This window comes from Solea solea, chromosome 9 (assembly GCF_958295425.1).
Source record: "Solea solea chromosome 9, fSolSol10.1, whole genome shotgun sequence".
Classification (NCBI taxonomy): Eukaryota; Metazoa; Chordata; class Actinopteri; order Pleuronectiformes; family Soleidae; genus Solea; species Solea solea.
Window position 1 is genome coordinate 26411568 of NC_081142.1, and position 11971 is coordinate 26423538.

The following is an 11971-nucleotide window of genomic DNA, read 5'->3' on the forward strand; positions in this document are numbered from 1 at the left end:
GGGACTTTCTCTTCTCAGTTTCAAAGAAAACAAACACAAACACATCTGGGATTCAGATTTTCCTGTTTGTCAACAAAACCTCGTGAAGGGGCAGGAACTGCTCAGAAGGGGCTTTTAGGACCGATTTACCGGCCGTATGGAATGTGTCCACGCGTGTCTCTCAGGATGATTCTCAGCGATCGACCTTGAGAGGAATTGATGTCAACACGGGAGCTTTAAACTGAAGGAACTGTGCTTCAGATTCCAGGAGTTTGAAGGAGCAAGGAACGTTAACAATAGCCACGATCTCATTTCAAACTCTGCACAACGTTCAGACGCAGTGGTCTGTTTCCTCTCAGTCTCCTTGTACGGTGACTTTTTGGGGCCACATTAACTCGTGATCCAATCCCAAATAAGTGGAAGGAAATCATGACAATGGTGGTTGTTCAGTCTGGCCTTAGCTCTGAGGTGCGCCCCCTAGAGGTGAGAGGAGAGTTGGCCAGTGTCCTGCATCCTCGAAAACAACTGCTTCACAAGTCAGTAGTTTGTGTTTGTGTCGTGGAGAAAAACCACGTCACACCACGGTCACGCAGCCACAACTCCGCCCACGTAGAGGAGGAGCTATGAAGTCATGGAAAACGATAGAGTGGAGTGGAGTGGAAAAGCACACATACAGGAGTTTACATGAGACACAGAGCAGACTGTAACAAGTGGAAAAGTATGTGTGAGCTGATAAATGTTAATCAAGAAAAAAGTCTTATCATATGTGAAAAATCCACAGATTCAAACGAGAGCACGCAATCCTGCCAAAATAAACGTCTGAACGCTTGCTTTTACAACGTTTTACAACACATCACAGATAAGACTTTACAGCTCAATCAAAGCTTCCTCCAGCACAGCGTGGTGATAATAATATTCCTGCTCTCATGTTTCCCCCGACACATTTTATGATTTCATAATCAGCGTCTTTGCCTTTTCAATCCCAGGGAAACGCAGCTAATTAACCTTCTGACTTAAAGGAGCAGAAACATCTCCCCCATCAATAACACCACACATGTGCGTGTGTGTGTGTGTGAGTGTGAGTGAGAGTGAGTGTGTGCACGTGTGTGCGCGTGTGTGTGCGTGCGTGAGTAAACATGTATTTTCTTTTGAAAGAATAACATGTAAACATGTATTTTCTTTTGAAATAATAACATGTAAACATGTATTTTCTTTTGAAAGAATAACATGTAAACTTATATTTCCTTTTGAAATAATAACATGTAAACATGTATTTTATTTTGAAAGAATAACATGTAAACTTGTTTTTTCTTTTGAAATAATAACATGTAAACTTGTTTTTTCTTTTGAAATAATAACATGTAAACGTGTATTTTATTTTGAAAGAATAACATGTAAACTTGTATTTTCTTTTGAAATAATAACATGTAAACATGTATTTTATTTTGAAAAAATAACATGTAAACTTATATTTTCTTTTGAAATAATAACATGTAAACATGTATTTTATTTTGAAAGAATAACATGTAAATTTATATTTTATTTTGAAAGAATAATGTGTAAACATGGCATTAATTATGTGTTGATAATGCTAAGCGGTCCAGGTCTGGATCCAGGTCCAGGTCTGGATCCAGAATGACGTCATTGGTCGTCCTCGTCCTCAGATATGACGTAAACTCTCGGTCAGGTTTCTGTTTCCTGAGTCGCCGTCTGAATGTGTAATCCTCAGCTCTGTGATAAACGTGAGCTCACGTCTCTTCTGTAGATTAGTAATCTGCTGTGGTTCTGTTATCTGGCCCGTGGATCACATGCCGTAAACAGATCCATGTGTCGGCTGAGCCGCTTGATTGACAGCCTGTCACTTCCTCTCCGTCATCAGCGCAGCGGGTTCAGATAAGATCTGGAGCAGGTTTTTGGATCAGGTTTTTGGCTGCATTGTTGATCCAGCCGAGGATACGGTGCCGTGCCGCCGCGCTGCGTCTGATGTGCTTCCTGAACCGTTGTCCAGTCGTAGCTCGGTGTTCAGTCAGCGACGCGTTGGCGTCTGAGTGAAAGATGTGACACGGAGCAGTCGCCAGGTCACGCGTCTCCGTCAATACAACTGTTGATTTCTTTCTTATATACAGATGTACACAGTTTGTGTACATCTGTCTTCAGTGACTCAGGTTCAGGTCTGAAAACAAGCTTCTTGTGATCAGATCTGTGAATTCAGACCAGGTTTGAGGACAAATGTGTCCAAATTTCCTCAGCATCAATGCTGTCTGTCCTCAGGACGCATGAGAGACTGAAGTCACTTTTTATTGTAATAAATCTTATTTCATTTTGTGAGTAGAGATTTTATTCACTTAGATTTTAACACTTAATAACCTTATAAAATATAATCCTGCTTTAGTCTAAAGTCTTTATTTGTTTACCATTCATCTCACTGGGATTTTAGCTGCGTGTCCTCTGCTGCCTCGTGTGGTCACTTTGTGTCACTGAGTGTGTGTTGGGAATCTGTGAGGCTAAATGAAGGATACTTTGTCTCTGTCAGTGATGTGTTGTGTTGTTGTGTTATTGTGTGTGTCCTGCAGGTGAGCGTCCGTACCAGTGTCATTACTGTGACAAAGCATTCAGCAAGAACGACGGTCTGAAGATGCACATCCGCACACACACTCGAGTAAGTTTTTAATGTCTCGTTCATGTGTCATTCATGTTCCGTTAATGTGTCGTTCATGTGTCATTCATGTTTCGTTCATGTGTTGTTCGTGTGTTGTTCATGTTTCGTTCGTGTTTCGTTCGTGTGTCGTTCGTGTGTCGTTCATGTGTCGTTCGTATGACGTTCGTATGCCGTTCATGTGTCGTTCGTGTTTCGTTCATGTGTCATTCATGTGTCGTTCGTGTGTCATTCATGTGTCGTTGATGTTTCGTTCGTGTGTCGTTCATGTGTCGTTGATGTTTCGTTCGTGTTTCGTTCGTGTGTCCTTCATGTTTCGTTCATGTGTCGTTCGTGTGTCGTTCATGTTTCGTTCATGTGTCATTCGTGTGTCATTCATGTGTCGTTCGTGTGTCATTCATGTGTCGTTGATGTTTCGTTCGTGTTTCGTTCGTGTGTCCTTCACGTTTCGTTCATGTGTCGTTCGTATGACGTTCGTATGTCGTTCATGTGTCGTTCGTATGACATTCATGTGTCATTCATGTGTCATTCGTGTGTCATTCATGTGTCGTTCGTGTGTCGTTCATGTGTCATTCGTGTGTCGTTGATGTTTCGTTCATGTGTCATTCATGTGTCGTTCATGTGTCATTCGTGTGTCGTTGATGTTTCGTTCGTGTGTCCTTCATGTTTCGTTCATGTGTCGTTCGTATGACGTTCGTATGTCGTTCATGTGTCGTTCGTATAACATTCATGTGTCATTCATGTGTCATTCATGTGTCATTCGTGTGTCATTCATGTGTCGTCCGTGTGTCATTCATGTGTCGTCCGTATGTCGTTCATGTGTCGTCCGTATGTCGTTAATGTGTCGTCCGTATGTCATTCATGTGTCGTTCATGTAAACACGACCATGTGTTTATTAGTTTGATGTAATCAGATGTTTTATGAGGGTTCAGTTCAGGCAGCTGTTCTGTGAGGAAAGAGTTAAATGAGTAAACGAGGTTGTTTTATTTGTGGTTGGATCATGAACACGTTAATGTATTTATCTCACTGTTACAACAGGAAACTGAAGTTTGTACAGCACTCACTCTCCCACACCAAAGTCCACAGAGAAAACACAGGAGCTGCTGCTCCTCTGCTGCCCCGTGTGTGCGTGTGTGTGTGTGACCCTCCCTGTCTGTTTAATTGTGAGGTAATTTGTGGAATCTTGTAAAAGTTTAAAGAGCTTCTGTCACAAACACACAGCGTGCAGGTACCTGCAAAATTAGCTTAATTGAACTGGCTCTGCGTCACATTCACACATTCACACATTCCCAGACTCTATGACCTGCTGCTGCAGACGCTCAGATGCAAACACAGGAAAACATGAGTTCAGGGTGAAGAGAGACAGGTAGGATTCCTCCATGACGTCATGAGGTCATTTCCTGGCCAGTTTTCCTGACGTCACTGCTGGAGAAAACTTCCTCTGAGCTCCTTCCAGAGCATCTGGACGCCAACGTTAGCGTCACTGTTGATAAATGAGACCTAATATAGGTTCATCACAGATTTCCATCATGGACGGTGACGTTAATGTTGTCCAGAGCACAGCGCTGCACCGCTACATGCCGCTGCTAATGGCCGCCGCTGTTCCACGTCTCTCAGTGGAAGCAGACAGGTTTCAAAGAGACCTGCACATTTAACTGAGTGATGTTTTAGTCTCATGTTCCCGGGAGCTGAACATTAACACACAGCAGACGCAGATGATGTCACCGTGAATGTACTCACTCTCACAGTGTTTTAAAACCACATTATTGGACAAATACTGACACCTGATGTTATTATTTTATCATTATCTTTAAAATAAAATTCAAAACAATCCACTTAAATCTACAGTATCATGTTCACGTCTTTATCTCAGTGTGAGACAGACGTTTGTGAAGCACTCACTCTCCCACACCAAACTTCATAGAGAAAATCAGTGGTTTTAGCTGCTGCTCCTCTGCTGCCTCCACCAGTAACTTCTAAAGTGTAGTTGTGTGAATTTCTTCATTTGGTTTTAAATCAGTGACACAAACTTACCAAAGGTCGCAGCAGTAGACCAGGAGATCCTGTGTCCACGGGAGCGAAAATTGTCTTTTTTTCAATGGGATTTGGTGTGGGAGAGTGAGCGGTCGACAAAATAACAACAAAATCACTTCAGTTTGCAGTCATTTAAGGGTGTCCAGCATACAAGCTGACAGATTTCAGCAGATTACTCTTGTGTTTCCTCGGATGTCCCTGTTTTCAGCTGCGTTAAAGCAGCACAATTAGACAAAGTCTGGAAAAACTCAATAAATCACAAAATAAGTTTCCATTTCAAACACACGCCAGTGAATTAAAACACATCATTGTATCTTCAGAATCCAATGTTGGTTTTGTGTGATGTTTCCGTGGCGACGTGAGCGTTGTGAGCTGTTTTACAGAAAAACAAACAAACGCACTCTCGTGGGTTTACAGATTGTGGTCAGATTGTGGCGAGCGCTGGGGTCAGAGGTCAGTGGGGGTGAACAGCTGCTGAGGATCGAGGGTCTCCAGGTACAGATGTTCAATGTTACCAGGGGTCACAGTGATGCATTCTGGGATTCTGGCATCACCTAAATCCATCCATGTGTTTTCTGACCTGTGAACTTTGACCCCTCATAGTTTTCTGTTTCATACAGAAACCACACACACACAGTGAACCTGATCTCTACTTCCTTTTGTATCGTGTGTCACTGGGCGCTCCTTGCCCCGCCCACATGATAGCGCCTTTCCCAGGACCCTTACTTCCTGCATTCACCCCGTTCCCATGACAACTAAGCTTTAAATGGGTAGAGCGCTTGCTATCAGCCAGATTTGTCAAAAACAGCCACACAAAGAGTGACACACACACACACACACACACACACAGGGAAACAGCTCCACACTATCTTCACTCTGCTGGTTTCTGTGTTTTCGGTGTCGCCGCTGTTTCCCCTCCGACTCTGAGACACACACACACACACACACACACACACACTGCTGCCTCCATCACTAAGTTCTAATGTCTTATTTTGTCACTTCAGTGTTAAACGTATCAGTGATGTGACGGACAGTCGCACATGGTGTGTTCTGATGGTCCTTGCACCGCTCACTTCCTCCCGACACTCGCGCGCGCGTGTGTGTGTGTGTGTGTGGTCACACTGTATGTCGACGATTACACACTTTTCCTTCAGGTTTTGTCCACATGTGATAAAAGCAGGAAGTCTTGTTTTATGTATCGTCAGATTCAGAGTTCCTTCTTTAAACTGTCAGTGTGTGTGTGTGTGTGTGTGTGCGTGTGTGTAGGAGAAGCCATATAACTGCAGTGAGTGTAACAAAGCCTTCAGTCAGAAACGAGGGTTGGACGAGCACATGAGGACACACACAGGAGAGAAGCCGTTCCAGTGTGACGTAAGTATTTGCCGCCTCCTCCTCCTCCCCTTCCTGCTTCTCCTCCTCCTCTTCCTCCTCCTCGCCACCCCGTGTCACGTGACATCTGCTCGAGTGAGCTTCCACGTGATAATCGATTCACCAAAGACGAATCTGAACAAATGAAGTCTCTGTCAGTTTCACTACTTCATGTCTCCTCATGGTGGCGCTGCTCAAATGAATGAGGGGGTAAGAGATGCTCCGCCCACGTTCAATACACAGACTTTATGACCTTTGACCTTTCTGAATAAACAGAAATGTTTCTTCTCTTCAGTTAGACAGATTTATCGTTCTATGACTGTCCCGTTGTATCGTGGACCATGTGTCCTGTGAGTCACATCCCATAATACCATGGATGTATTATAAGAACTGGATAGAGCTCCGCCCCTTTGGCTCCGTTGCTCACTCGGCTCATATGCCAAAAAAAGTTTCTGACTTCCTGGTTTATTTCCGGGTTGTGCGGTCCATAGAGCATGTGCAGTCGTGTTACCCATAATGCCTTTCATCTATGTGAACGAGCCGTCCACGTTCTCGACTTGCTCGGCGCGTCCAGGAACAGTGAAAGGCATGATGGGAGTACGCTACTGACGTGTGCAAGTGGATTTCATGAATCTGCTGCTGTTACTGCTGCTGCTTTTACTGCTGCTGTTACTGCTGCTGCATCTTTTACTGCTGCTGCTGCTGCTTTTACTGCTGCTGCTGCTTTTACTGTTACTGCTGCTGCTGCTGCTTTTACTGCTTCTGCTGCTTTTACTACTGCTGCTGCTGCTTTTACTGCTGCTGCTGCTTATGCTGTCATTTATATTTGGGAAAAAAACAACGTAAATACAAACAATACGTACAACTTATTTTGACATTTATTTAAGATAAAACAAATATCCTGGTTGTAACCTGTTTTTGATTTAAATGTCAGCAGTTTATAAAAGTAGAGACATCTTCACTGTGACGTGGAGGTTTGAGAGTTGTGAGTGTGATAGTGATCTTGTTTGTCTTCAGGGGCCGAGCAGACTCATCTCACGTAAACACACAGACCATCAGCAGCAGAAATAGTTCAGTGTTTATAATTCTCCTCAGACAGACACAAACATCTATATAAATGAAAATGATAATAATAATAATAATTATTATTATAATAATAATAATAATAATAATAATAACTGTGATGTATGAAAGTAAAGTTAAGGAGAAGTTACCACAAACAAAAAGTTACTTAAAGTTTGGCTCAGTAAGTTTCGAAAAGCTAACAAAAACATGCTAATGCTACACAAAAATGCTCCGCCCCCAAAACGCTACATGCCACCATCTGGTAACTTTCTGCATTAGCAGTGCATGTGTGCGTGCGTGCGTTTGTGTGTGTGCGTGTGCATACGTGTGTGTGCGTGTGTTTCATGTTGAAGTCATTTCACCTCTGAAGAAATGTTAGAACAATAATTACATTATTATATAATATCGTTACAGCAGTTTTATTTCTCTTCTTTTGGGAAAAAGATGATGTCATAGCTCCGCCTCTCTCTCGCTCTTCATTGTGTGTGTTTCTTACGTAAAACTTTCTTCTTTCCTTATTCGTCCAACACTTCCTTCCTTCTTGGTCTCTGTTTGAACTAAAGATTTATTTAAATAGATATAAAAAGTATTTTTGTGGCAGTGTTACAGCGCCACATACAGGCCTGACATATGTACTACAGTGTTTAGAGTCAGTGTGCGGTGTATGAAGACAGTTCTTCTGCTTCTGTGTGGATGAAGTCACAAAATAAACACAACGACGAGAAGTTTGTTCAAATAATCATTGGTGCAAAATCGCCAAAAAAGTATACATTCAATCCAATATGGCTGACTTCCTGTTGGGTTATTTTTTTCTTCATCTCCACGTTCTACACACGTGTACCGATTTTCGTGCATGTACAATAAACCTGCTGTTCAGGGCAAATTTAGACAGTGGGCGGCACACTTATTTGCCCCTCCCACATCCCATTTTTGACACGCATTCGCTGAACGTCGTAAATTTTCACCAGGTCTGATGGTGTCGCAAAAATCCACAAGTTTTGGGGAATGGGAAGGCGATTCATGTTGGAAGAATAAGAAGAACAAATACTTCTGAATTAGAAATCATCATTCTGTGATTTTTATTTTGAATGAGCTCCAGTCTGCGGGAAACGGCGTCGCTGTCCTCTGAGAATCATCCACAGTTGTTGTTGTTGTTTACGAGTCGCGCTCGCTGTCAGCGCTGGTCGAGCTGCGCTCATCTGGATTCTTTTTAACTCCGAGGAAACGTTCCAGCCCTAAAATGTGTCAAAGAGCAAAGAAGGAACATGTGCAGTGAGTTTGTGTGAGTCAGACAAGGATTCTCAGTCATGACTGGATTAAAAATGTTGTCGAGCATCAACAAACATCTGGGTTTCACAAAGACACACGGGGGGCCCACATTCACCGGGGGGCCCCGCGCTCTCGATGCCCATTTCTGTGAATCATCAGAGCTGCGTTTAATTTGACTGAAAACAGCAGAAAATCCGATAAATCTGTAAATATTTACGTTCATAACATTCCAGAAACAACGCAATGGATTTCAACTGGAAGGTCGTGGGTTTGATTCCCAACACTTAACCCCACCTTTCTCCTAATGTCGAATGAAAAGACGTGTGAGTGAGTGAATGATGTTAGTGAGTGAGTGAGTGAGAGAATGATGTGAGTGAGCAAGTGAATGCATGATGTGAGTGAGTGAATGCATGATGTGAGTGACTGAGTGAATGATGTGAGTGAGTGAGTGAGTTGTGTGTCATCTGCATAACAATGAAAGTGTATGTTGTACTTTCTAATAAAGTTCCCTAAAGGACGTTTAGGTAAAAAGTATAGGCCCAAGCACTGAGCCCTGTGGAACTCCCCAATTAACTTGACTTGTAGTCAAGTACGCCTAAACCAAGACCAAGACCAGATGATATTGAGGTATATGTTTCTCATAAGGGTTAAGATTGTTTCAGGTGTGTGACCTTTGTGTGTGTGTGTGTGTGTGTGTGTGTGTTACAGGTGTGTGACCTGTCGTTCAGTCTGAAGAAGATGCTCAGTCGACACAAACTCACTCACAATCCAAACCGACCGATGGCCGAGTGTCAGCTCTGCCATAAGAAGTTCACCAGGAACGACTACCTCAAAGTTCACATGGAGAACGTTCACGGGGAGACGGAGAGTTAGACACACACACACACACACACACATGTCCGCACTCACACACACATGCACACACACACTCACACACACACACACACACACACACTGTACATTTGTAATTCCCGTCACTGTTTTTGAAACTTTTTGAAAACATTTGTTTGGAGCTCCGCCTCCACAGTGTGTCACGTTGCTTGAAAATGAAGTTTGTAAAACTGCTTAAAAAAAAACAATAAAATCTACGTCAGTATAAGTTTATGTCTGCGTCACACGCTCCACACTCTCAGCAGAGTTCTGGATGGTGCTTTGAGGACCTGGAGCAGGTGTTCCATCCTGTGGGGAGTTCTCCAGGAGAATGGGGAAGAACTGGACTCTGCCCTTTGTCACTGATTCTGTTCATAACCTGCATGGACACAATTTGTAGACGCAGGGAGTCCGGTTTGGTGAGATGATGCGGTCATGTTTGCTTCATCAGGCCGAGATCTTCAACTCTCACTGCAGCGGTTCACTGAACACGGCTGGGATGAGAATCTGAAACCATGATCCTCAACTGGAAAAGGGTGGAGTGCCCTCTGTAGGTGGGGGGTGAGATCCTGCCCCAGGTTTGAGTATCTCGGGGATCAGTGCAGCGTCTGCAGTGATGCTCTGTCATGGTTTAGCGCTGGATCTACGTTCATATCCTCACCTGCGGTCACGAGCTGTGGATACAAGCAGCTGAAATGAGTTTCCTCTGCAGAGCGTCTGGGAGAGAGAGAGGGTGAAGCTCGGGCACCTGGTGAGGACTCCTCCCTGGTAAGGGCACGTCCCACTGGGAGGACGACCCGGGGAAGAACCAGGACTCACTGGAGAGTCAGTGTCTCTTGGTTTTGTCCTGGAAGAGCTGGACGACGTGGCCAGGGTGAGGGAAGTCTGGCCCCCGCAACCAGACCTCACTCACTCTCCCACACCAAAGTCCAGAGAGAAAACACAGCAGCTGCTGGTCCTCTGCTGCCTCGTGTGGTCACTTTGTGTCACTGACGTCAATCTGAACATTTCAAACACTGAAGTGACAAAATAAGACATTTGAGTGTGTGTGTGTGTGTGAACATGTTCTAAAGACATTGTAAAGTTAAAATGACGTAGATTTTGGTTTAGTAACTAAAGTTGTTTTTTTTCTAGTTTTCACTGAGATGGAAGTGAACACTGAAGAAAACTGAATTATTCCTTTAATTTGAATATTTGAAGGTTTGACACAAAGCTACATGAGGCTACGATTGTCTGTTACTGTCCGGACTTTAGTTGCCGTCATTTTACTGTAAAGAAAAAACAGAGAAAAACTTTCTGCACTTTTTCTCCTTCAAAAACACGTTTACACGTTTCTTTCTCCTCCTTCTTCTTTGTGTGTTTTTTTGAAAGCGTACGTTAAAAATGTGTTTTACCGTTTTTAAAGAATCTGAAAACTCATAAACCACAAGTTTATTTATTGACCTAATGTTCGTCCTTGTTCCAGAAAATCCTCAGCACATGGAATCATTTCATATTTTTCTTTTTTCATTTAACGGTTTTAGAAAATGACTTTTGTTTATTATTTGATGTAAAATTCCTTTTCCACAGCAGCCATTTTAACTGGTTTCAGCAGGAGACGCGCGGTGTTTGTGATCACGCTAACGTTCCAGGATGAAATGAAACGCAGTCGTTCTTCATGTCATTATTTAAAGCTGTCAACATGGCTGCTGTGCACGTTTACATCGTTCTTTATTCATCATCATTCATCCCAGTTTGTCTTTGTTTACTGCTTTTCTGATTTTTGTCATTTCTTCGATCAATAAAAGTAAAATAAACAAAAATTTGATAATTACCTGTCTGTCGATCACTCACTGACATGCCGGCAGCTTCATGGCTCATTAATGCACAGAAACGGGTTGAGTAAGTAAGTCAATTTACCAACACATGTTGGAGAATAATGTAATAAAATAAAAATGTAACTAGTGTTTAAAAAACATGTGTAACCAGAAAACTAATGTTAGTAATGTTTAAAAATGTGTTAAACTTTACTAACTGTTATTTAACTGTTCATTCTGACACTATTTTACTGATGTAAAAAAATAAAACCAACGTTTGTATCAATGTTAGCAAAAACACAAAAGGGACTTAACGTTAAACAAGCTTGAGCTAAGTTAAGTCTTAAGTCTTTAAGCTCAAAAAAACTTGACTGAAGTTGAAAGACTGAGACTTAAACTCAAGCTCAAAGACGTAACTTAAAGTCAAGATTAAAAACGTAACTTTAACTCAAGCTCAAAGACCTGAGACTTAACTTAAACTCAAGCTCAAAGACGTAACTTAAACTCAAGCTTAAAGACATAACTTAAACTCAAGCTTAAAGACATAACTTAAACTCAAGTTTAAAGACATAACTTAAACTCAAGCTCAAAGACGTAAATTAAACTCAAGCTCAAAGACGTAACTTAAACTCAAGCTCAAAGACATAACTTAAACTCAAGTTCAAAGACGTAACTTAAACTCAAGCTCAAAGACATAACTTAAACTCAAGCTCAAAGACGTAACTTAAACTCGAGCTCTGGTTCCAGTGCAGGTGTGAGAGCAGCAGTTTTACTGAGTGTAGCGTTGTTTCCGCTGCTTTGTCGACTGTGAGTCATCACTTCACACGTCTGAATTATGAACACATGAACACATGAACCTTCATCAGCGAGCAAACATCCACTTCCTCTGCTCGCTCTCATTTAGTGTTTGTCAAGCGCTGTTGACGTCAATCAA

The 11971-nt window shown here is 42.5% G+C and overlaps 1 protein-coding gene across 1 annotated transcript in view; it reads left to right on the forward strand.

The window, feature by feature from the left end:
* The window catches only part of prdm5 (PR domain containing 5), a 37069-nt gene extending 26054 nt beyond the window's left edge, over positions 1-11015 (forward strand). The window contains exons 14-16 of the mRNA XM_058639353.1: positions 2553-2638; positions 5936-6040; positions 9080-11015. Coding sequence (XP_058495336.1) covers positions 2553-2638; positions 5936-6040; positions 9080-9244 — 356 coding nt within the window. The 3' untranslated portion in view covers positions 9245-11015. The remainder of the gene's footprint in view (positions 1-2552; positions 2639-5935; positions 6041-9079) is intronic.
* The last annotated feature ends 956 nt before the right edge of the window (positions 11016-11971 follow it).